This window comes from Alosa sapidissima, chromosome 7 (genome assembly GCF_018492685.1).
Source record: "Alosa sapidissima isolate fAloSap1 chromosome 7, fAloSap1.pri, whole genome shotgun sequence".
Classification (NCBI taxonomy): domain Eukaryota; kingdom Metazoa; phylum Chordata; class Actinopteri; order Clupeiformes; family Clupeidae; genus Alosa; species Alosa sapidissima.
The window spans coordinates 820637-846129 of record NC_055963.1 but is presented as its reverse complement, the minus strand read 5'-3'; the positions used below and the strand labels follow the sequence as shown (position 1 = coordinate 846129).

The 25493-nt window shown below is 40.5% G+C and overlaps 1 protein-coding gene across 1 annotated transcript; it reads left to right on the top strand.

The window, feature by feature from the left end:
- Positions 1-615: 615 nt before the first annotated feature.
- Positions 616-24929, top strand: LOC121714220 (sodium-dependent lysophosphatidylcholine symporter 1). Its single transcript, XM_042099492.1, has 15 exons — positions 616-1003; positions 1306-1425; positions 3238-3362; positions 3717-3849; positions 4096-4174; positions 4512-4699; positions 6459-6549; positions 7245-7366; positions 12615-12698; positions 14096-14179; positions 15755-15867; positions 17060-17203; positions 17871-18047; positions 23188-24044; positions 24626-24929. The coding sequence occupies exons 1-14, from the start codon at positions 944-946 to the stop codon at positions 23222-23224; spliced, it is 1557 nt and encodes a 518-aa protein (XP_041955426.1). The 5' UTR covers positions 616-943; the 3' UTR covers positions 23225-24044; positions 24626-24929.
- Positions 24930-25493: the final 564 nt, after the last annotated feature.

The following is a 25493-nucleotide window of genomic DNA, read 5'->3' as shown; positions in this document are numbered from 1 at the left end:
CCCTTAAACTAAGCATTTACATAAAACACATGATATGCCGAGTGAAACACATTCCACTCAGACAGGCTAGGTGGCTACAGGCTCATAATTTACTTTTAATTGCAAACAGAAAATGTCTAGATAGCATCATGTCATGCATGTCTTCAATTTCCAAAGCAATGAAGGCTGTTAATACCAACTTAATAGTATGCATATCATTGTTAATATTGTGCTATAATGTGGCACAAACAATGCTGGGGGTTAGTTGGGGGGATTCACCACAAAGCAGTTCTGCTTAGACACACAAATAGCAGCGGCACTGTAAAAACACAACCATAATGGACAGCTGTTCTTAAGCACACGACGAGCTCAGCTAAGAGCAGAGTTTTTATTTTTCAGTTTTAATTATTTTTGTACTGAGGACAGCTAATGCAAGGTTGGCCAAAAGGTGTGGGAACCCGAGCCCCGTGTCCGATGTGACAGATTGAGCATTCCTCTTCTCCCCGTGTCCTACGTTACGCTTGGCCAAAGCCCTCAAAACATTTCTGAGTTGCACCGCGGCTCGGGGCCAGTCGTGTGCTCATCTCCTCGGCCAAACCAAATCCTCTTTGGGTCTATCCTTGATAAAGTGAGCTATGTCAACTAGTTTTACAAGAATAAAATCAATACGCATGCAAAAGTGTTTTGTTTTTTTTGTGTACAAAAATGGCAGATGGAAGCTAGTCAAAAGTCACGCCTTTTACGCTGCCATAATATCCCAAATGGTTAGCTCTGCTTGGAGACTCTAGGGTTACGCTTTAACGGACTGCGCAATGTTTTTCATGAAGTATCACGACTGTGCACGGTTACTGTTGTTGAGAAGGCAACGAGAGAGAGAGAGAGAGAGAAAGAGAGATGCCCCGCCTTCGTGTATTAAAAGTTTCAACTTTTCTGTAACGTTTTCAACTTCTCTGGATTTAGTAAAATGACAACAGATATTGATACTGCATGCGATCCCACTGAGATTGGAGATGAACATCGTAAGGTATGGTAGATTTGGGTGAATTTGGGCGAGGACTCTAATCTTTAAAATTAGGATCTGGTCGTTTTAACAAGTGGGTAGGCGAGCATGATCAAAAGTTTAATGTAGGCCTAAAGTGATTGAAGTTGTTTGATTCTGAAGTGATAATTCTGAGGTTCTTAGTTCTGCTGACAAGACAAGGCTATGGTGCAAGTTATTATCATACAATGTACCGTATTGTGGGCTCCAGCATGACGCCTATTGGAGCCATGCAAACCTAAAGGCTGTTGAAGATGTGGTCATCACTATGACTCTTTCTTCTCCAGGTTGCTCCTGGTATCCCTTTTTATAGAAAACTGTGCTATGCAGTTGGAGGAATGCCATATCAGATGACAGGCAATGCCAAAGGTTTCTTCATGCAGATATTCTTACTGGATGTTGTGCAGGTTGGTAAGATTGTCTAACACCACATGTTGTCATTAGCCTACGCGTTATGGGGGTTGTGTTGGACTTTTATTTGCCAACAGGAAGCGGTGTATTACACAAAACTTCTGCCTTTCTAAACCTTACATTTGCACACTGTTACTGAATATTATGTACATTCTGTACTTGCATGAAGGGCTTTAGTGTGATGCTCCCGGTAAGATACAGATTTATGGCTTCTGTCAAAATAATTTGATAAAAGCAATTTAAAAATGACTTATCTGTGGGAGGACATTATCAATACGTATCTGTGGGAGGACATTATCAATTGCAGACTTTCACAAAGTTCATAAAGTCCCATGTGCACTATGCTCGCCTAGTTATCAGTCCCATGTGCACTATGCTCGCCTAGTCTTCATGTGCACTATGCTCACCTACAGTAGTCTTCAGTGCACATGTGCACTATGCTGACCTAGTCTTCAGTGCACATGTGCACTATGCTGACCTAGTCTTCAGTGCACATTACAGCGAGACGGGGCAGAGCAACTACAAACTGAGAAATGAGTGGAGGCTATAGCACACAGAGTGGCACAGACACACTTCCACATGTAGATTTGTGACCTCTGTTACGTGTGCAGGAAGGGAGAGGACGTTGTGGTTGACCACTCTTGAGTAGAACTCTGTGTTCTTTTTGAAGTCTCCAGAGTAGACACTGTTATGCATATGAGACTTTTATCACTTCACTGCGTCCCAAGCTCTCCATTGTCCACTATTGTCCATTACTGCCCTTAACTCAGTTTCACTTCCTCTCATGGACCAAGTCATTGTTTGTCTGTCATAGCACCATAAATAGCATCACATAAAAAGATGAATAAATAGCAACATATCACACAGCAACTGCTGCAAAGACAGTTATGTAGCTCTAGTGACTAGGTAGTTATTACTAGTTATTAGCTCTAGTGACTAGGTAGTTATAAGCTCTAGTGACTAGTATCACTAGTTATTAGCTCTAGTGACTAGGTAGTTATGTAGCCCTAGTGACTAGGTAGTTATAGCTCTAGTGACTACCGGTAGGTAGTTATTAGCTCTAGTGACTAAGTAGTTATTACTAGTTATTTAGCTCTAGTGACTAGGTAGTTATTAGCTCTAGTGACTAGTATCACTAGTTATTAGCTCTAGTGACTAGGTAGTTATGTAGCCCTAGTGACTAGGTAGTTATTACTAGTTACATGTATTAGCTCTAGTGACTAGGTAGTTATTAGCTCTAGTGACTAGTATCACTAGTTATTAGCTCTAGTGACTAGGTAGTTATTAACTCTAGTGACTAGGTAGTTATTACTAGTTACATGTATTAGCTCTAGTGACTAGGTAGTTATGTAGCCCTAGTGACTAGGTAGTTATTACTAGTTATTTAGCTCTAGTGACGAGGTAGTTATTAGCTCTAGTGACTAGGTAGTTATTACTAGTTATTTAGCTCTAGTGACTAGGTAGTTATTACTAGTTACTAGGTAGTTATTACTAGTTATTTAGCTCTAGTGACTAGGTAGTTATTACTAGTTATAGTGACTAGGTAGTTATTACTAGTTATTAGCTCTAGTGACTAGGTAGTTGTTACTAGTTATTTCACTAGATAGTTATTACTAGTTATTAGCTCTAGTGACTAGGTAGTTATTACTAGTTATTTCACTAGATAGTTATTACTTGTTATTAGCTCTAGTGACTAGGTAGTTATTACTAGTTATTTAGCTCTAGTTCTTTACAGCCCCACAGCTTTAGTTACGAGTTGTTCAACTGTATAAGGTTACTTCTGTGCGTCATTTTATCTTTACAAACAGATGAACCCCTTCAATGTGTCTTTCATTCTGTTCCTCGGTCGGGCCTGGGATGCCATCACCGACCCCCTGGTGGGCTACGCCGTCAGCAAGAGCGGCCGGACACGTATCGGCAAGCTCATCCCATGGTGAGTAGAAATGACACAAATATTTGAACACATTAAAAATCTATGTGTAGTTTGGTTTTATTAAGCAATAACGTATTATTAATACAACAACATTGTGCTGATGGCAGGTTGTTATGATACGTTATGATACCCAACATTGTGCTGATGGCAGGTTGTTATGATACGTTATGATACCCAACATTGTGCTGATGGCAGGTTGCTATGATACGTTATGATTCCCAACATTGTGCTGATGGCAGGTTGCTATGATACGTTATGATTCCCAACATTGTGCTGATGGCAGGTTGTTATGATACGTGTTCACCCTGTTTCTGTGTCTTCAGGATTGTGTTCACCCTGTTTCTGTGTCTTCAGGATTGTGTTCACCACACCTTTTGGGGTTCTGTCTTACGTCATGCTGTGGTTTACCCCTCAGGCCACCATGACTCCTGCCACAAGCTTCTGCTGGTATTTCCTCTGGTGTTGTCTGTTTGACACCTTCATGAGTGTAAGACCTGCCCCTCGTCACCACACACTTCACCCTGACGCCAATCTGTCCACTCACGCCAAACACAAATCTCAACGTGACTCTTACGCATTCTTCCACACACTCATTTCCTCCTTTGAGTGTCTCCCCTCTGGAGTATTGCCATGGTAACAGAGCATGGTACACTGGTGCGCTGTATTGCATATTGTCTTCCTTCCTTGTTGTGTCACCTTGGTTACAGGACGTCATCTCTCTGTCATGTTCTAGTGCTATCATGTTCCATACTCTTCACTCAACATGTTCCTTGGTGGAGGCCAGAGAGATAGAGACTCTGCAACTGGATACCGTAAGAGGCCCTTATTTTTTTTTTTTTATTTGCAGTCAATGGGGCCTGACTTTGCCAAGTTTGGGTTTCTGTCTATGTCCGATAGTCAAGACCAGAAATGGCCTGGGGTGATAGCCAAGGGAATAAATATGTACTTCCTGTATCTGCTAACAGGAAGCCTTAACAAGGAAGTGATGGGCCATAAAATGGAAGCTTTCAATTTGAGTATGCATATGTATGCAAATAAGTTTGTAAAACTGTTGCTTGGAATACCTTTTCCCATTAATGGATATCTCTCCCTCCCTCTCTCTCCCTCCCTCTCCCTCTCTCTCTCCCCCTCTCCCTTCCTCTCTCTCAGGGATGGGAATGGAGGTCTTTGCGACGCTGGCTGGCGCAGCCATTCAGGGTCAGATTGTTGGGGTGTACCATGCAAAGAGAGCCCAAGACTGCAGTATGCTGAACCAGAGTGATTCTCTGCGTCTAAACCACTCTTCCCCGTCCAACAATAACACTGCCTCGCCGCTCACAGACACCCTGCAGAACACAGTGAGCTGTTCAGTTGCCTCCGATGAAAATATGAACCTGACTAAAGTCCCTGGACTTGGAAATGGCCAATTATATATTTGATATTTGGAAATTGGCCTAAATGATATCAAACAAAAAGCAATACTTTCATTTCAAATGTCATCAGGAAACTTAATGATGGTGTTTGAGGTGTGAGAAGCCATACAGTCATGAGAGCACAACGAATCAAACAGGGGGCTTAACACACATCCCTGCAGGTCACCAGTGCTGAGTGTTAGGCCCGTTTCACACCGGGAATGTGGCGTGAACGTTGCATGTCTGTTGCGTGGTGTTTTCTGTCTTTGCTTACCAGAAGCTGATGCAGCACTGCGGCGGCCTCTCTGCCAATCACAACGTCTCTTTTTCTCACCTCATTTGTTTCTTCGCTGTTTTGAATGGAATCGCTTCCAACGCGCTTGCGTGTGGCGTGAAACATAGGCGTGAGTCCTGTTCCTAGCGTGCACGCGTTTCCGGCGCGGCTCGAGCTGCGCCTGTCACGCAGGCGGTGTGCAAGCTCTAACCTGTTACCATGGGAGCCCAAATAAAAAGGAAACGCCACGCAGCTGACACACTCACGCCACGCACCCGGTGTGAAACGGGCCTTAGAGTGGAGGAGATAATGTTTCCCAGCCGTAGCACCTGTGTCCTGTCAGTCAGGAAGTCAAGGATCCAACTGCACAGCGAGGGACTGATGTTCAGGTCTCTCAGTTTCATGATCAGCCTGGATGGAACTATGGTGTTAAAAGCTGAGCTGTAGTCGATGAAGAGCATCCATACATGGGTGTTTTTCTTATCCAGGTGAGAGAGAGCAGTGTTCATAGCAAATGCTATCGCATCGTCTGTGGAACTGTTTGGCCTATAGGCACACTGGAGTGGGTCTAATGCAGAAGACAGGGAGGATGTAATAGGATCTTTTACTAACCGCTGAAAGCACCTCATAACAGAGGTGAGAGCCACAGGGTGGTAATCGTTAAGGCAGCTCACTGTTGATTTCTCAGGGACTGGAATGATGGTGGACCTCTTGAAACTTGTGGGGATAACAGATTAAAGATGGAAGATCGTGTTTTCAGCCATGCTACAGATCTTCCCCTATGTGTGTGTGGGTGCAAGAGAGGAAGATAGGAGTAGGCTTACTGATGGATCGTCAGATTAGAATTGGGAAAGATTCTTTTAGTGACCTTGTAGCCTACAACAGCTGAGCACTTTGCATTTTCTCTGAGTCCAGTGTACACATAGGTTCTGTTTTGGTTTAAGCACAATAGAGTTATTTTTAATACTCGGTAGTTGTCATTAAAAGTGTGCGCCATTAGTGGTAGAACTTGATGTATTGAGATGCAGAGTCATCTTAGAACGTACGATGTGTGAGTTCCATTGTGGTGTAAACAAGAAGTTCCTCTTTTGGCTTACTCAAATGCCACCTCCTTGTCAATTTACACCCAAGCATAGCCTAGATAGAGGAAGCACAAGAGCTAATAAGCCGTGTGTGAACCCACTGATGAACCATGTGATGTGTCAACCCACTGGGCACATTGAGCCATAGACAACAACTAAAACAGTTCCCTTGTTCTCAATGATTATACTCAATAATTACTAACATCTCAAGTTTTACTGATATTAAAAATACAATTATAGAGTCTTTCAATAATCACAAATATTACAGCTTTAATAATAAGACTTTAATATTCTCATGGTGAATACTTTATGTGTACATAGACTTGTCTTCTCTCCATTTTGTCCCTAGAGGAGGGCCTACGTGGTTGCCGCGGTGATCTTGGCTGCGCTGTACTTTGTGTGTTGTGTGGTGCTGTTCCTGGGAGTCAAAGAGCAGCTGGGTGAGTCCAGGGCCGACATGCATGTCCGATTATTTACTTGATCTCATTGGAAACGGTCATTAGGTCGAGGAGAGAATTCATAAAGACTTGGGAAGAGACAACCTCACCGCTAACAGAATCTGACCTATGGCCTATGCTAAAGCAGTGGTGGATGTTATGGCCGTTGGTTTTTAAATGTTGCTGCTGCATTGAGGGAGAGCTCTTGCCTAAGCAGGGAGAGTTAGAGAATTGGACTAGTTCTTATCACGGCTGCTGCTTAAATACTGTCATTTCACTCTTTTGGGAATATGAATATCAAACTCTCCATCGTCCGCCCCAGCCGCTTGGTTTAAAACTACAGTGTGACGTTTACTGTCACATGTCATGAATGCAAGTCAGAATGGTAGTCTGCCACAAGGACAGTAGCACATGCAGAAACTTTGCATGCAGTCAAATGCGTGCAATACGTCGCATTACACTTGTTTTCCTACAGTGATGCCTACCCAGTAAACAAAATAAAGTCCTGGCGACGTCCCCTAAAGGTCCCCTGGCGAACGTCACCTCCTCGACATTGTGTAGGGTTCCCTTTACGTCCGGCGGACCTCTGTTCGGGAGGTCTAAAAGACGTCCACGAGACTTTGAGATATATATTGTTACATATTGTTTTTGTTTTGGCACTGATGGCTGATTTGTTTTGGCACTCTTGGTGTGGGCAGCTCCGCTGAGTAAACTGGACCGCATGCAGGTGCCGTACCTGACCGGGATGAGGATGGTGTGGGGACACACACCCTACGTCTGGCTGGTCTTCGGTTTCCTCTTCTCCTCTCTGGCTTTCCAGGTCAGAGGCATCATGCTCGTTTGTGTGTGTGTGTGTGTGTGTGTGTGTGTGTGTGTTGTATGCCTGCGTATGGGTGTGTTATAGCCCAGTGGTTTTCAAAGTGGGGGCCGGGGGCCGCGAGGGGGGGGCCAGGGGGGCCTCAGCAAGTTGGATGGAAAAATAAAAGCAACAAATAAATACATTTGAAAAATACAATGCCATTATAATAATTTATCGCATATCTGAACATTATATTTTTCATGATAATAATTGGGAATAATAGTAGAGTGATAGCTCTCATATAGCAGAAAGCCCCAAATGCAATTTTTACACACGGTATGCTCCATCGCGAAGTGCTTGTGGCTAAAATAATCATTAGTATTAGCTTTTACATTTTTTACATTTGCCATAGTATTGTTGATGGGTTTAGTAACACATCAAGGGGGTCCTTGGCCAGAACCTAGTGGTATTTGGGGGCCTTGTCGTGGAAAAGTTTGGGAGACTCCTCCCCGGTGCTTCTGTTACTCTGATCATTTGCTGCGCAGTTGATCAAGGAACCGCGGATGGACAGGAAAAAGAAAACAATCATTTTCGCAATCAGGAGGAAGTACTTGCTAATTTGGTGTCATCAAACATAGAGGCACACAATTAAGTGGTAGGATAGTGGTATGAGCGCTCATTCAATGCATGTGTGTGAGTGTCTGTGCGATGCAAACTGAAACCGCTTCAACCCGTTGGAGTGAGGTAACAACATTTAATAGAACGAAGTTGATTCTTGCAACTATAGACAGATTTGAATATAACTGGATAATACACTGTCTAGCATTGAGTATTGTATAGTCAAATTTGAATATATAACGTGGCCAAAAGCTATTGTAGCCTAATTATTCTTCCTGTTTAATACATATCTCCAGATCAGTGATCTGCTCTGTCGTTTACCATACACAGAAACTGGTATTGTGTTTCCTGAATCCTCACATTCAAACATTCAAATGAAATCTCATCAATAAGCATGTAAATACTTTCTCCATTTGCCTACCAGTGTAGTCAAGTCAAGTCACATTTATTTATATAGCACAAGTAAAGGCAATGTGCTCACAGAAATAAAATTAATATAGTGATTAAAACAAAAATATAAGTGACAAAAATAAATAAAAATACAAAAAATAATAGTAACTAGAAATGCAATTCCGAGGAATTACACGAGGGGATGCAGTCTGCTGGTTAGGGTGTTGGTGGGGCTGTTGAGCTTGCTGCTAGCTGGTTGGTAGGGTAATTGTGATACCTGCAAAGGTGCTTTTGGAGTAACCAAATTTGAATCTTGTGTGACATGGCATTCTTGAGATATCATACTCAAGGTGCTTTTGACCTTGACATTTGACCTTCAACCTCCAACTTCAACTCACTTCATCTTTGAGTCCATAAAAACACTCGTACCAAATTTGAAGCATGTACGTCAAGCCGTTCTGGAGATATAATGCTGAATGCATGAGATATGGCTGGGACTTTTATTTTGACACACAGGAAACACTTTAACAGGATGTGTAGTTCAGGTAGAGCTAGATTGTATGCTTAGAAGCTGAGACAGTTGAATTCCTCACAGGTGACACCTGTGCCAGTGTTCTGATTAGCCTGGGAACTGCTCCGAGAACTACTTAACGAGCGCAGCTGGCTCTATTATGACATCACAGCCCCTATTCAAGTCTATGGGGGAAAAATACACATTTAATTACAAATATCTAGAAGTATAAACTTCTCAAAAATGAAAAACGGATAGGACGGTAAAGCCTTGGAAGATCTACGGAACGGTGCTTCAACCAAATTTGTACGTTAAGCGGTTTGGGCTGAATAGCGCGCACAAAAAGGTAAAAAGAAAAATAATAATAACTAGAAATGCAATTCCAAGGAATTACCAGTGCATGAAAATGCTAAAGTTGTGATGTAAAATATCATGTATAGTTAAAACAGATAATACAGAGATGGTTACTACGGTGATGCTAGGATAGACATGGTGGTTGCATAGCTTAATAAAAGTTGATAGTTTAAAAGTAGACTGTTTAAAAGCTGAATGTAGATAGTTTAAAAGTTGTTGATAGACAGTAGATAGTTTAAAAGTTGTTGATAGACAGCTAGTTTAATAGATAGTTTAATGATAGTTTAAATGTAGACCGTTTAAAAGTTGAAGGTAAATAGTTTAAAAGTTGTTGACAGACTGGAAGTTGAATGAATGTTGATATTCAAATAGTTTAATGGCTGTGTATAGGTAGATATTTGACGATAACTGAAAGTTGGAATGGCTCTAATGTTTGCTAGCAGTTATGCTAAGATTTTTAACTATGCTAACCATGCTACTTAGCTAATGTTTTATAGCAGTGCTAGCAATGCTAATCTGCTAACCATGCTACTTAGCTAACGTTTTCTAGCAGTTTAATGAATGTTGATATTCAAATAGTTTAATGGCTGTGTATAGGTAGATATTTGACGATAACTGAAAGTTGGAATGGCTCTAATGTTTGCTAGCAGTTATGCTAAGATTTTTAATTCTGCTAACCATGGTACTTAGCTAATGTTTTATAGTAGTGCTAGCAATGCTAACATGCTAACCATGCTACTTAGCTAACGTTTTCTAGCAGTTTTGATAAACATGGTAACTATGTTAGCAAGGCTAACCATGCTACTTAGCTAACTTAACTAACATTTTCTAGCAGTTTTTTTAAACATGTTAACTATGTTAGCAATGCTAACATGCTAACTATGTTAACCATGTGACTTAGCTAACCAAGCTTATCATTTTTAATAGTTATGCTAACTATGCTAACTAGCATGTTAACATGCTAACTATGCTAACCATGTGACTTAGCTAACCTAGCTAATCATTTTTAGTAGTTATGCTAACAATGCTAACATGCTAACTATGCTAACCATGTGACTTAGCTAACCTAGCTAATCATTTTTAGTTGTTATGCTAACTAACATGCTAACTATGCTAACATGCTAACTATGCTAACCATGTGACTTAGCTAACCTAGCTAATCATTTTTAGCAGTTTTGCTAAAAATTCTAACAATGCTAGGAATGCTAACCATGCTAACTAGCTACAGTGGGTAGGAGTCATAGTTGATGAAAAGTGTTGACGTAGTTGATGACAAGTTAAAAGTTGTTGATAGACAGCTAGTGAATGTATATAGTTTAAAAGTTTAAAAGTTGAATGTAGATAGTTTAAAAGTTGTTGATAGACAGCTAGTTTAATAGATAGATAGTTTAATGATAGTTTAAAAGTAGACCGTTTAAAAGTTGAATGTAAAAAGTTCAGTAGTTTAATGGGTTACATTGTTTAACAGTGGATTATTGTAGTGAGGACTTTTATTTTGAAACAGTTTTTGGCAGAGGAAACAGTTGAATAGGATGTGTAGTCTTAATTGACCCAGATTGTATGCTTAAAGCCTGAGGCTGCAGGTGGCCTGAACACCTGCCATAGGATTCTAATTGCTTAATGGCCGTATTATGATGTCACAATCGGCAATGTTAAGTCTATGGGGATTTTTAAAAAGTTTTTCTTTAATAGTTTAAAAAGTATAAAAGTTTCAAAGTTGAAAAGACATAGCAGCTTGGTCCGTTTGAAGACCTACGTTACAAAGTTTGAACGAAGTTCCTAAGTTAAACTGCTCAAGAGAAATTGCGTACGGAAAAAGTGGTAAGTGGAATAATAATAAGAAGTTGTTGTTGATGTTGTTGCCTTGGAAGAACAGTACAGTGCATTTTCATTCTCCGGATGAAGTCTCCGGATTTCAATAGAGGGGATGCATCCCCTCTAATGATAATTACATTACATTACATTACATTACATTTGGCTGATGCTTTTTTAACCAAAGCGACTAACAACATTGTAAACAGTAAGTGTTAGAACAATTCTCACAATTTTAGGACAGTTTAAAAAAAACATTAGAGTACAGTAAGAATCGGTGAGTGCTGTTTTTAACAGTTACTTGTCAGTTTAAAACGGCTGGTGAGTGCTAGGATCAGTAAGACTTGTTGTAAGTGTTGCTATGAGAGTAGATGTTCTCTAAAGAGCTGGGTCTTCAGGAGTTTTTTGAAAATGATTAACTAATTATGATAAAAGAAGATACGTTTATTAAAACTACTACTACTATAGGCCCAGATCAAAATGTACAGTAAAGTTAAATATGGCAGTTCATATTTTGCTGAAAAGAAATATAAATGAGATAAATAAACAAACAAGGGGGGAATTAATGGACATCAAAGGCCAAAGAAAATAGATAGAAAGAAAAAAGCCACTGATGGTGGGATAGGACTTCATGTCTATAAGGATGGATTCCACGCATGTGGTTAGAGCTCCGGACTGTCATGCTGGAGACCTGGGTTCATTCCCCAGGTTGGCCAATGACAAAAATGGCTTACTGAATTTTTCTTGAATTTCCCCTTGGGGATCAATAAAGTATCTATCTATCTATCTATCTTCCAGAATCAAGGGGTAGCAACAGAAAAAGCCCTATAACTGCTCTTTGTTTTGGGAAGTATTTCTCATGCAAGCATCATGCAAACATGCTGAGTAAAGCAATGACACAATTGTAATTATATTTTACTTTATTAGTAAAGCAGTCCTCTGAGTCTGATGTGAAACTATTGTAATAGTCCCTTACCCATGTTGCTAGTGAAAATAAATCAGCGAGAAAAAAAGATTTTTTACAGTGTTGTGCATGCAAATATGACACTATGGACGTGCATACCATACACCATCTGATGACAATCGATGTATTTGATGTTCACTTTGATAGACACTAAAAATGATCGCAGTCTAGATTACGCTATCGCTCATTAATGCAGAAGTAATTGTGTTTTAATATAGGTGGTCAAGTGCGTCTCCACGTTTCACGATTGGCCAACATCCCAACACCGAGAACGTGCACAGATCTGAGCTGAAAGCCTAATTTGTCAAATATATCACATAACTGCTATCGTAATATCACTTAACAGTTATACATATACCCCTGTCAAGGCTTTGTGTAGCCTCGATATGTGTAGATAGCCTAGATATGTCTAACGTGCTTGGTAGTATACCCCAAAGGTCTCATTTGGTGATTAGTCATAAGGAAGATCAATGTGATGGCAGAGCAAGTTAATGTGGTGAACTGTTGGTTGAACTGTTGTTGCAGCATTATGCTAAATCCCCAAAACAAAGAATGTCAATAGCAGGGGCTGTGGCATAATGAAACTGCATTATTGGCGTCTGTCTGTTTTTGATGTGCAGCTGTCTCAGGGTAACCTTGCTCTCTTCTGCACCCATGCTGCCGGGATGGGCAGGTACTTCCAGCACCTCGTACTCATTCTCCTGGTGAGTGGGCAGGTACTTCCAGCACCTCGTACTCATTCTCCTGGTGAGTGGGCAGGTACTTCCAGCACCTCGTACTCATTCTCCTGGTGAGTGGGCAGGTATTTCCAGCACCTCGTACTCATTCTCCTGGTGAGTGGGCAGGTATTTCCAGCACCTCACTCATTCTCCTGGTGAGTGGGCAGGTATTTCCAGCACCTCGTACTCATTCTCCTGGTGAGTGGGCAGGTATTTCCAGCACCTCGTACTCATCCTCCTGGTGAGTGATCTGTTTTGCTGTGATGTCAGTGGCAGGCGCTGGACTAGGGCAGATATTGGTTTTGTGGTGTAGAGTCCAGTATGTTTGAGTTGTGTGAAGATAATGATGGACAAGACAGGTGAACAGACGTCATTCTCACTGGCTTTTCACTGTGTACTTCTGTAAAAACAGCAAAGCAAGTACAAAGCCAACGAAATGCAGTTTAAACCAGAAGTGCAAAAAAATGCAGAAAAGTGCAATGTGATATAATATATAAAGTATAGACAGGTGGTGCATAGACAGGTCAAGAAATATAGTGCAGTGTAGACAGTAGTATACAGTTGATTTACAGAAGGAGGTTTAGAGTAATATAAGTTACATATAAATATGTGCAGTGTATTAGCAATTACCTTATAAGAGCAGAATAAATATGGCTATGTAATATGAGTAATGTATGAACGCATGATGCCTGTATGACATGGCCAAATAAATCACCAGAATGTTTGTAAGCAAGCGACTGGACCTTTCATCAGCGTCTGCTCTTGTGCTGCTGTTGCCTGGTCAGATGAGCCTGTGAGCTAGTTTACATAAAACCAAAATATGCCACAAGCATGGAAATGAGGTGCATACAAAACACAGCTAAACAGACCAGAGAAATCCATGTTTCAGTGGTTTCCAGAAATGCTAGTCATAGCTGCCTTAATCCCCGTCTGGGAAATCATTCAGCTGGATTTGAGACACATACCAACAGCAAGTCTCTGTTAATATCACCACTGCATGGTGGATAGTCTGACAGCTGCACGGCAGTTTATTGTGAAAATACAAAACAACTCACTGATATGTTCTGGCAGCAAGTAAATCAATGACAGCATGCTTGTTCAACATCTATATGAGATCTTAATGCGCTCTCTCACACTGCTTCCAGACCAATATCTATATGAGATCTTAATGCCAATATCTATATGAGATCTTAATGCTTCCAGACCAATATCTATATTAGATCTTAATGCTTCCAGACCAATATCTACATGAGATCTTAATGCTTCCAGACCAATATCTACATGAGATCTTAATGCTTCCAGACCAATATCTACTGTATATGAGATCTTAATGCTTCCAGACCAATATCTACATGAGATCTTAATGCTCTTCCTGCTTCCAGACCTCGGCCACGCTGGCCATCCCTCTGTGGCAGTTGGTGCTGGTGAGAGTTGGCAAGAAGACGACCATATTCATCGGCCTATCTGTGAGTCTCTGCCCTCCCAATTGAGTGATGTATTCATCAGCCTATCTGTGAGTCTCTGCCCTCCCAATTGAGTGATGTATTCATCAGCCTATCTGTGAGTCTCTGCCCTCCCAATTGAGTGATGTAAAAGAGTACAGGCCCTATTCAGGACTCCATCATCACGCTGGGTCTTAGCGGCTCACTGATGTTGGTGTGGGCTGAGAGGTGCAGGGACAGCAATGAAAACGATCCCTTTGTTAAGAACATTGGTGTGGGAATATTCAGATTAGTTTGAAATCATCATCACCTGGCCAGAGGAGGCCCTGGCCTCCATTGTGTGTCATTGTAATTGCTAGGACTTCATAGGACGTTTGTTTCAGGGTTGTGGTTCTGGAACTTTTGTTAAGGAAGCAAATGAGAGAGAGAGATGGGGTGGCACTGGGACATGACGGTGGGTAGGACTCGAGTCATGGGTCTCCCTGGTAACTTGGACCTGACTGTGGTGCACCCGTAGATATCTAGGCTTTTATATCTATGGGCTTTTATATCTATGGGCTTTTATATCTATGGGCTTTTATATCTAAGAGCTTTTATATCTAAGAGCTTTTATATCTATGGGCTTTTATATCTATGGGTTTTTATATCTATGGGTTTTCATATCTAAGAGCTTTTATATCTAAGAGCTTTTATATCTAATGGCTTTTATATCTATGGGTTTTTATATCTATGGGTTTTCATATCTAAGAGCTTTTATATCTAAGAGCTTTTATATCTAATGGCTTTTATATCTATGGGTTTTTATATCTATGGGTTTTCATATCTAAGAGCTTTTATATCTAAGAGCTTTTATATCTATGGGCTTTTATATCTATGGGCTTTTATATCTATGGGTTTTTATATCTATGGGTTTTTATATCTATGGCTTTTATATCTAAGAGCTTTTATATCTATGGGCTTTTATATCTATGGGCTTTTATATCTATGGGTTTTTATATCTATGGGTTTTTATATCTATGGGTTTTTATATCTAAGGGTTTTTATATCTATGGCTTTTATATCTAAGAGCTTTTATATCTATGGGCTTTTATATCTATGGGTTTTATATCTATGGGCTTTCATATCTATGGGTTTTTATATCTATGGGTTTTCTATCTATGGGTTTTTATGGGCTTTTATATCTATGGGTTTTATATCTATGGGTTTTTATATCTATGGGTTTTTATATCTAAGGGTTTTTATATCTATGGGTTTTATATCTATGGGTTTTTATGGGCTTTTATATCTATGGGTTTTATATCTATGGGTTTTTATATCTATGGGTTTTTATGGGTTTTCATATCTATGGGCTTTTATGGGTTTTTATATCTATGGGTTTTTATATCTATGGGCTTTTATATCTATGAGTGCTCCCCCAGGGAGTGTACAAGTATTGTATTGTGAAGGAGCACAAATATGTTTCACTACCACTATAATCTTTTCACCACTTTGTATAAATACTGTATTGGTGGCGTCTTAACAACATACTACTACTAATCAGCTCATTTCTTTAGTGACATCATTTCTTAATCTTATCTGCTCTCTCTCCCCCTGTTCCAGTTTTACATGCCAGCCCTGGCGGTGATCGGCACTGTAAACAGTCAGCTGGTGGTCTTCATTCTGATGTCCATGTTGGCTGGCTCTAGTCTTGCTGCACTCTACCTGTTGCCATGGTGAGTAGGTGTGTAGAAGCTTTTTGAGTTGTGCAAGTTCATGGTGCTCACTAAAGGGATAACCTTTGTAGGATAGTTCCTAATATAAATAGTCCCACCTAGAGATTGGCATGGTGTGTTTTTCAGTTAGCCTATTAGCTGGTTTGATGCTCATTGAGTTCAATGCAAATCATGTGGGGCTATTTTAATTCCAAAGGCCAAGGGAACTTTATCAGGATGCATAGTATCCTGGATCCATGAATTAAGTGGCCTTTAAAATGCCTCTATGGGAATTTAACATAGGGGTCAAATACTTATTGCCCCTGTAATTTAATTAAGGCAGATTAGTGAGATGTTGAGCGTGAAGGCAGATTAGTGAGATGTGATACCTTGAGCATGAGGGCAGATTAGTGAGATGTTGAGCATGAAGGCAGATTAGTGAGATGTTGAGCATGAAGCCTGAAGTGTGTTCAAATTCGACAGAGACAAACGTTCCTTTCAGACATTTTTTCTTTGAACTTTTCAATCTGAATATTGTTGTGTAAAAATGTTAAAACTAAAGTCATTATCTTTTGTCACTGATTGGCCTGCCATACTGGTGGCTCAGGGAAAAGCACACACATGCCAGACTAGTGTCTCAGTGAGATGAACACATGCCAGACGAGTGTCTCAGTGAGATGAACACATGCCAGACTAGTGTCTCAGTGAGATGAACACATGCCAGACGAGTATCTCAGTGAGATGAACACATGCCAGACTAGTGTCTCAGTGAGATGAACACGTCAGACGAGTATCTCAGTGAGATGAACACATGCCAGACGAGTGTCTCAGTGAGATGAACATGAGCTGAACAGGAGCTGAGGTCCAGGCTCGTAGGTCCAGCCTCCTCTTATTCCAGCACTACGTAACAGTTCTGAGGATTGGGGACAGTCTCCTTGCAAATATGTGCATATTGAGATAAAAGCGTGACACCAATGCAGTTTTAGTGACCACTCAAGTACATGCATGTGTCTGGGCAAAGCAAGAGGAAAAACGCCGGTTCCCTATTAGCTTGTTTTCTGGCATGAGGGAGAGCTCAAGAGAGCTTCAATATGCTTTTCATTAGACACTTGTCACTTGTCACATTTGTCATGAGTCATCACATTGCGATGTGATGCTTTCCTTTGGTCACAGGTCAGTGCATTGCATTCCAATTTGTTTCTGTTTTCACCAGGTCAATGCTGCCAGATGTGGTGGACGACTTTAAGCTGAAAAACCCGTCCTGCTCAGACCTGGAACCCATGTTCTATTCCTTCTTCGTCTTCTTCAACAAGTTTGGAGGAGGCATGGCGGCAGGAGTCTCCACGCTGGCTCTTTAGTGAGTACTGCACACAGCACTGACTGGCTCTTTAGTGAGTACTGCACACAGCACTGACTGGCTCTTTAGTGAGTATTGCACACAGCAGCTCTTTAGTGAGTACTGCACACAGCACTGACTGGTTCTTTAGTGAGTACTACATGCAGCACTGACTGGCTCTTTAGTGAGTACTGCACAAGCTAGCTCTTTAGTGAGTACTGCACACAGCACTGACTGGTTCTTTAGTGAGTACTACAGGCAGCACTGACTTCAATATGTGGTGTTATTTTGATACACATACGTTTCTTTTTATTTATAAAACGTATGTTTACTGCAGATGTTCCTTTTTATTTATAAAACGTATGTGTACTGCAAATGTTTCTCATTTTGAATCATGGTCTGTTAGAACAAACATACACAGAGTTCAAATAAGACTTAAATTGAGTTTAACCCGTAGAGTTCCACCCTATTAGTTAATAAAGTTAAACCGTAGACTGTATAAAATAGATTCACCCCTATTAGTTAATAAAGTTAAACCAAAAACACCAACAAAAATGACAAACAGGTTTTTGATTGTGTGAAATGGCTTTGTTTGCTACCATGGTTACCACCATTCATGATCAGTCTTCTGTGACTCTAAGCCTCTCTGTCAGCTTCATCGTTTCACAGTGTTGTTCCTCATGCTTAGTTTTGCAGGCTACAAGCCGGGGGCGTGCAAACACAATGAGGTGGTGATCACCACACTGCGGGTGCTCTCTGCCCCCGTGCCCATTGCTCTGATCGTGGTGGGCATGGGACTCTTCTACTTTTACCCCATCAACGAGAAACGGCGGCAGGAAATACAATGTGCCCTCAAGCAGGCTGTGTGAGTACATTTCATATCATATGATACTTTATTATGGCAGAACAGACAGTTAAATATATTACTATGGCAGAACAGACAGTAAAATATATTTATGTTAAATATATTACTATGGCAGAACACACAGTTAAATATATTAATATGGCAGAACACACAGTTAAATATATTACTATGGCAGACACACAGCACTGACTCTTTAGTGAGTGGAAGCAGGCTGTGTGAGTAAGTGCATTACGCAAGTTGCGTCTTCATTACAGACACAGGTCTGTTTTTAATACAGCGCCATCTAATTTGATTTGATTTGATTTATTTGGAATAAAGACATATCCAAGGGATAGAAAAAACATGATAAAGTGCAAGCACTTATTTCCATCATGGTGCCTGATGTTACAAGACAGGACATAAATCCACATAAAACAAAACAATTAAACATCATAGAAAATAGACTATGAGAGGCTTAAAGTGCAACGTGCATACATAGACAACACCAACAGACAACAACTCACATGGAGGACGACATGTTAGTGTCACTAGGGATTTAAATTGTCCATGAGCCAGGATTTTACCTTTTTCCTGAAACGATTGTCAATGCTCTTAATTTCCAAAGGTAATTTATTCCAGGTCACCACACCACTATATTTGAGAGTACACTTCCCAATGTTTGTTTTGAACTTAGGCAAGTACAAGTCTGCATTACTAGCTCTGGTGTGGTACGCATGGGCATCCCTACTCCTTGTGAAGTGATTTTTAAGGTATGCCGGTGCCTTATGATTGCAAACATTATGGACCACCCTGAGCTGGAGCTGTACTGGCCTAGCCTCCAGGGGGAGCCAGCCCAGCTGTTGGAACTGGAGCTTACCCACATGATCGCTTGGTGTGAGCCCCAGCACTACCCTGACTAACCTTAGTTAGACCACCATACCATGAGCCAAGTTCGTAATCAAAGCAGCAGAAGGCCAGTGAATTAGCTAGCAGTCTGAGGCTCACTGCATCAAGGAAAGGAGCTTTCCTAGCTAGGAGTCTGGATCGGCCATTAACCTTGCTCATGACCTTAGAGGCCATGCTCCCCCTATCTAGGTTGCTGTCTAAACAGCATCCTAAATAGGTCACTGAGGGCTTGGCAGGGAAGAGCTGCCCACCAAGGCTGATACTGGACAACTCTTTCTTATACAGTCTTGGCTTAGAGCCAAACACTATGAATTCAGTTTTGGCCACATGAAGAGACAATTTATTGTCTAATAGCACTAAAGATCACCATCATCAGGTCTGTTTTTACAGTTAGAGTTAGGGTTAGGGCCATCTGAAGCACGTCATTTTCTATATTTTTGATATGTTGCTGAGTAGATCATAAACAGCAAAGAAAAGTGATTGATAATGACTGACTGACTATTATTGTGTTACATGCTTCAAATGTAAAGCACTTTGAGCTGCATTCTGTGTATGAAAGGTGCTATACAAATAAAGCTTATTATTATTATTATTATTATTATTAAAGATCCTCGTCATCAAATATTGTTTTCAGCCCTGTGCCTTTCATACAATGATTTCTCTAGATTCTCTGAATATTTTAATCATATTATGAACTATAGATGGTGAAATCACAAAATTCAATTCAATGACTTCTCTAGATTCTCTGAATATTTAAATCATATTATGAACTATAGATGGTGAAAACACAAAATGCAATTAAATGATTTCTCTAGATTCTAGATTCTAGATTCTCTCTCTTTCTAGATTGAGGAGAGTAATTCTTATATTGTTGCATTATTTGCCACAGTTTTTGACAGTGGCAAAGACTAGCTTCTCTGAGATGTTCTTTTTACTTGTATGTTATGTGAGTGGCAGACTATCACATTCTGTATTTATTTACATTTTACACAATGTCCCACCATGTCTGGAAATAAGGTTATAGGTCTAGGGCCATTTTTGACTCCAAAATCTTCACAATCCTCTCGTTAGTCTTCTCCCTCCAGCTAAATGCAAAATATCAACTCTGAAAATGGATCTAAGCCAGAACAAGGAAGAGGCTTGTGACAGGTTGATGTACCACCCATGAATGTGAGGGTATGGAACTTGGGAGAAAATGCCCCATATTTGTGAATGTGACTTGGGAGAAAATGCCCCATATCTGTGAATGTGAGGGTATGGGACTTAGGAGAAAATGCCCCATGTTTGTATACATATATCAAAACAAGAGGAGCTATTTTTGTTTATGTCGACATCTGAACATGTGTTGGCCTTCAGTAGGAATCCTTAGAGGCTGGGAACCACAAATATCTCAATAGATATTCAAAATATCTTCCCCTGGTAGTTTCTGTTTGGTGTAATGACAAGATCTTTGTTTGAACCCATGTGGTCATGGTTACTGTCTCTGTGGTTTTGATATGGAATGTGCGGCTGATTCCACCCGCACCCAAAACAGAGAAATGACCCTTCTTCCTCCCAGCATTCCTTGCATCACAACTTGGGCCTAGGGGCTGCGTTAACTTTGTACTTTTAACAGCTGTGTGTGTGTGTTATATTTGTCATGAAAAATGTCATGTGTCTAAAAACATGGCATGATATGTGTGAAAAGACCACACTAAGAGTAAAGACGCATCCTGCCTGCCCCATGACTGTAGACTGAAAAGGTGCTGTTTCCCGACTCGTGCATTCATGATGAGGTCAAGGGAAATGTGCCAACCATGGAGGGAGATGTGTGCTGGGCAGGGGCGCAGCTACCCATTTTTTGAGGGGTATGTAACAACAAATTGGTGCCCCATAAAAAAATAAAAAAAACGCTATTAGTGTAAATCATTATTTTTTTAAGAAATTCTGCCAATTTGAACTTGAAGTATTGTTAAATGGTGCATTGTCACTTTAAGAGAGTCTAAACGGTTCTCCTAACGTCCTTTTGCCAGCTGTTGCTCACAAAGGATAGGCTGGCCAACTCTAGTCTTTGTTTGCCACATTATCAGCACAATATTAAGCTATTAATATTAGGATTGTTAGGAAATGGAAACATGTAATGAGTTGTTGCTAGCGTGACATTTCTGTTTGCAGTTTGCCATTAAAAGTTCAGTATGAGCATGATAGCCACCTAGCTATCTTACTGTAATGGAATAGGTTATGTTTCAATCGGCATATGCTTAGCAAACGCTAGTTAGTCTGTTAACATGAATATTTGCAAGCCTCCAAGCACAGACGTCACACTTTAAATCCTACCTGTTGCTTTTCACCGTCCACTTATTTAACTACTGTTGCATCCCTTGACATGTCATCTCATTTTCCCTCTTTCTTTTTTTATGTTTAGCCCCCGACAGCTTTTTTGCTGTATCCATCTTTTTCCACAGACGAAAACTCACTACTCGTACCTGCTCACTCAGCGCTCACGGCGCCCCCACTCCCTCTTCTATGTCAAAATTCTATGGAATCTTATGAGATAGGGCGCCTACTCTAGCCTGTTAGTCCTCTAAAATGTTATAGAACATTGAGGAAATGCAGAAATGATTTAGAAACGTACAACAGTAGCTACATATAGAATATACCAAATATATTATCATTATTATTTGGAGCCCCCATGGTGCTGCGCCCCTATGCGCCGCATATAGCGCATACCCACTTTTTGCGCCACTGGTGCTGGGGGAGATGTGTGCCGAGCGATTGATTGGTACTCCCATGTGATTAAGCTCACCTCTGATTGGTACTCCCATGTGATTAAGCTCACCTCTGATTGGTACTCCCATGTGATTAAGCGCACATCTGTTTTGCAATGAAAAATGCCCACTTTTTAAAAGCATGAGTAACCCAGATTCCGGTTGAATAGGTGAACAGGAGGAAGCCAGAAACACTCTGAGCATCTGTAACATGTTAGAAGCCTCATTAAACCTACTTACTGACTGCCTGCTACACTACTGCATTTGTTTGCTATAGTACTGTTTTTTGAGTAGTGTAAAATGAACCCTGTCTACATTCTCTTGGTTTAATGACACATTTTCAGACTGCATATCTGTTTCCTGATTGCAAAACCTCTGGTTCCTTGGTGTCCTTTATTTCACATGATGAAATTATTTCAATTGTTGGCACCGCAAATTACAGTTAGAGTGTGGAGATGTGTACTTGAAATGAAAAGGTAAAACATATACACTCTGCAGACTAGTCACGTTGTGCTTACAGCATGCATTCTCTGCAGACTAGTCAAGGCAATGTTTACGTTGCTCACTAATACAAATATTCAGGTCCATCTGCTCCAGTAATTCTCTGAGAACTTCACTATTAGACATGCAAAAAATGACCCCAGAATCAAACTAGTTTGTTGAAGACTCGTCAAGTATTTCATTACTTTAGCGTATTTTGTCATTTGTATTTTGCAATAAGATGTAGTTTGCAGCAAAAGACTTTGAGGGATTGTATTTTGAGTATTTCTGTAAATCTCAAATAAACCAAAATGCATCAGTTAAATATACTACTTATAACCATGACAACCGTAAGGCTATGCTTATCACCATAGTCAAATATTTTGCCATATTTTCTGATGTTGACAATGGCAATGTCCAGGTTAGATGCATGAAAATCATGTAACACACCCTGTAGACCGACCTCAGTGTTTATAAAAAACAAATGTACCTGCTCCTCCCTTGTGAGTTCATAGTTAGTATTATAGGGTAATGGCACAGTTGGTGCTATGGTGTTGGCACAGGTGGTGCTATGGGGTAATGCGGCCATATTGTAATGCTTATCGGGCATCTATTTCGGTAGAAATGCGTGTGCGCAAGGCTTCACGACACCAACCTTGCGAGATCACAACACATGATTGGCACAATGTCTTCACAACACACCACATGATTGGCTCAGTGTATTCACAACACACCACATGATTGGCTCAATGTATTTACATGTCAACGTTTTGCCGCGGAAGGGGTGGGATATGTGTAGACAACTGCCATATTGACGTTACAAACTAACCCCGTGCATTTCTATGGAGGATTTTTTGAGTGCTGTGGCTCCTCAGTAGAAAGTCTCCTGTTGTGCTGACAGTATGAGCAGCAGCGGAAGAAAAGTCTCAACACTGCTTTACTGGAGGGACATCTAGTGGACATGTGCAAACGAAGGCGCTATCCGATCTACTCCTAATGTAATGAGAATGTTGCTCTTTGTTGCCTAGGAACGGGGACACGGTGAGAGAAGACTTTCCCCTCTGAAGACCAACGAGGAGTATGGACAACACATGGACATTTTCATTAATTAACCTCTTATATACCTTTTGATGAAGTTTCCATTATTTAATCTTTTTCATCTCTTTTTTTTACACTGTAACAGTCAATTAATAGTGACAGCTGGTGTTAGCCCAGTGTTGGCATTGTTAACATTGTCCCATATTTAAGATATCCATGGCTCTCTTTAGATCAGCGTTGGTCTAACGTTGTCCCAGTGTTGGTCTAACGTTGTCCCAGTGTTAGTCTAATGTTGTCCCATATTTAAGATATCCATGACTCTCTTTAGATTAGTGTTTCTCAACCTTTTTTCAATCGTGGCATCCTTTACATGAATGAAACATCTCAATCGCGGCACCCTTTACATGAATAAAACATCTCAAGGTAACCCAAACTTTTTTTTAAAATGTTTTATGTGGATTATCATTAGAATACACACACTGTCTCTGAAGACCAACAAATGCATAACGCATGTAGCATACTACAACACACACACACGCACACAGGAGTGTGACTTGGGCCTGGGATGATGCACATAACCGCTCTATTCTCGCAGGAATGGATGACTGACACACGTAGCTCCTGGTCCACAGCTCTCATATATAGAGTAGTAGTGTAGTAGTAGTGGTAGTGTAGTGTAGTAGTAGTGTAGTAGTAGTGGTAGTGTAGTAGTAGTGGTAGTGTAGTAGTAGAGTAGTAGTAGTGGTAGTGTAGTAGTAGTGGTAGTAGTAGTGGTAGTGTAGTAGTAGAGTAGTAGTAGTGGTAGTGTAGTAGGCTGCTACAACATGGTCAGGCCAGTAGTGTAGTAGTAGTTTAGTGGTTGTAGTGTAGTAGTAGTGGTAGTGTAGTGGTAGTGTAGTAGTAGTAGATAGATAGATAGATAGATAGATAGATACTTTATTGATCCCCAGGGGAAATTCAAGGTCTCAGCAGCATACATACAAGACAAACACATTCTTTAACAGCAGAAGAGTAATTAAAGTATATAATATAAAAACACAACTAAGCAGTAAGGACAGTAGAAGATAAAGAATATGCTAAATATACTAAAATACAAATTATACTAACACTTAATACAATATATACAAATTTACTAAAATACAAATAACAAAATTACAAATTATACTAACACTTAATCTAAATCAATTCTAAACCACATACTGGTGATTAATAAATCAGAGGCGCTTGCAATGACTGAGGCAGGGACTGAGCCTGAGTAGTATAGTAGTAGTGTAGTAGTAGTAGTAGTGTAGTAGTAGTGGTAGTGTAGTAGTAGTGGTAGTGTAGTAGTAGTGTAGTGGTAGTGTAGTAGTAGTGGTAGTAGTAGTGTAGTAGTAGTAGTGTAGTAGCAGTAGTGTAGTTGTAGTGGTAGTGTAGTTGTAGTAGTAGTGGTAGTGTAGTGGTAGTGTAGTAGTAGTGTAGTAGGCGGCTACAACATGGTCAGGCCAGTCATTACTTTTATAATCATGGGGCATCGTAACAATGCAACTGGCATCCTGGTTGAGAAACACTGCTTTAGATGATGGTAAAAAAAGGTATTATTGTGGTCTATTGTGTTCACTAAATGCACAATATAATTTTATATACAAATTACAGTGGCGCATATTCACAGCAGTGCTCAGAGGTGAATGAGAAGGAAAAAACATTGAAATGTTTAAGAATATGAAATTAAAATATAAATTTATTATTTGAATGAGAATCCTGTTTTTTATTCATGTGCTCAGAAAGACGAGCTGAACTCTCTTCTGATTTTCTCTTCTGATTTTCTCAGGCTGTTCGTCAGATCCTGCGTCATTGGCGCCCTACTTATTCCTGTTGAACGCTCTCTCTCCACCTCCTATCTGTTCTCCCCTCATGTGGTGGACGCACCACTTGTACTGAGGTCAGGGGGGGCAGTGAGTGGACGCACCACTTGTACTGAGGTCAGGGGGGGCAGTGAGTACTGAGGTCAGGGGGGGCAGTGAGTACTGAGGTCAGGGGGGCAGTGAGCCACCACAATAACAACATGTACTAGGGCTGGTGACATTCCACCAGAGGTAAAAGTCCCAATACTTTGATGAAATATTACTCAAATACAAGTTAAATTAGCCATCTGAAAATATACTTTAATGAACTCCAGGTTCGCTAACTACGTTGTTGGTGCTTCATTTTATGTGTAGGGACCCTGAGCAAGCTACTGACGAGGTTTGATGCTGTTTTGAATAATATTACTGGTTAAAAAAATGCTATTTGGGAAGCGTTTCGCTCATGGCCCTTA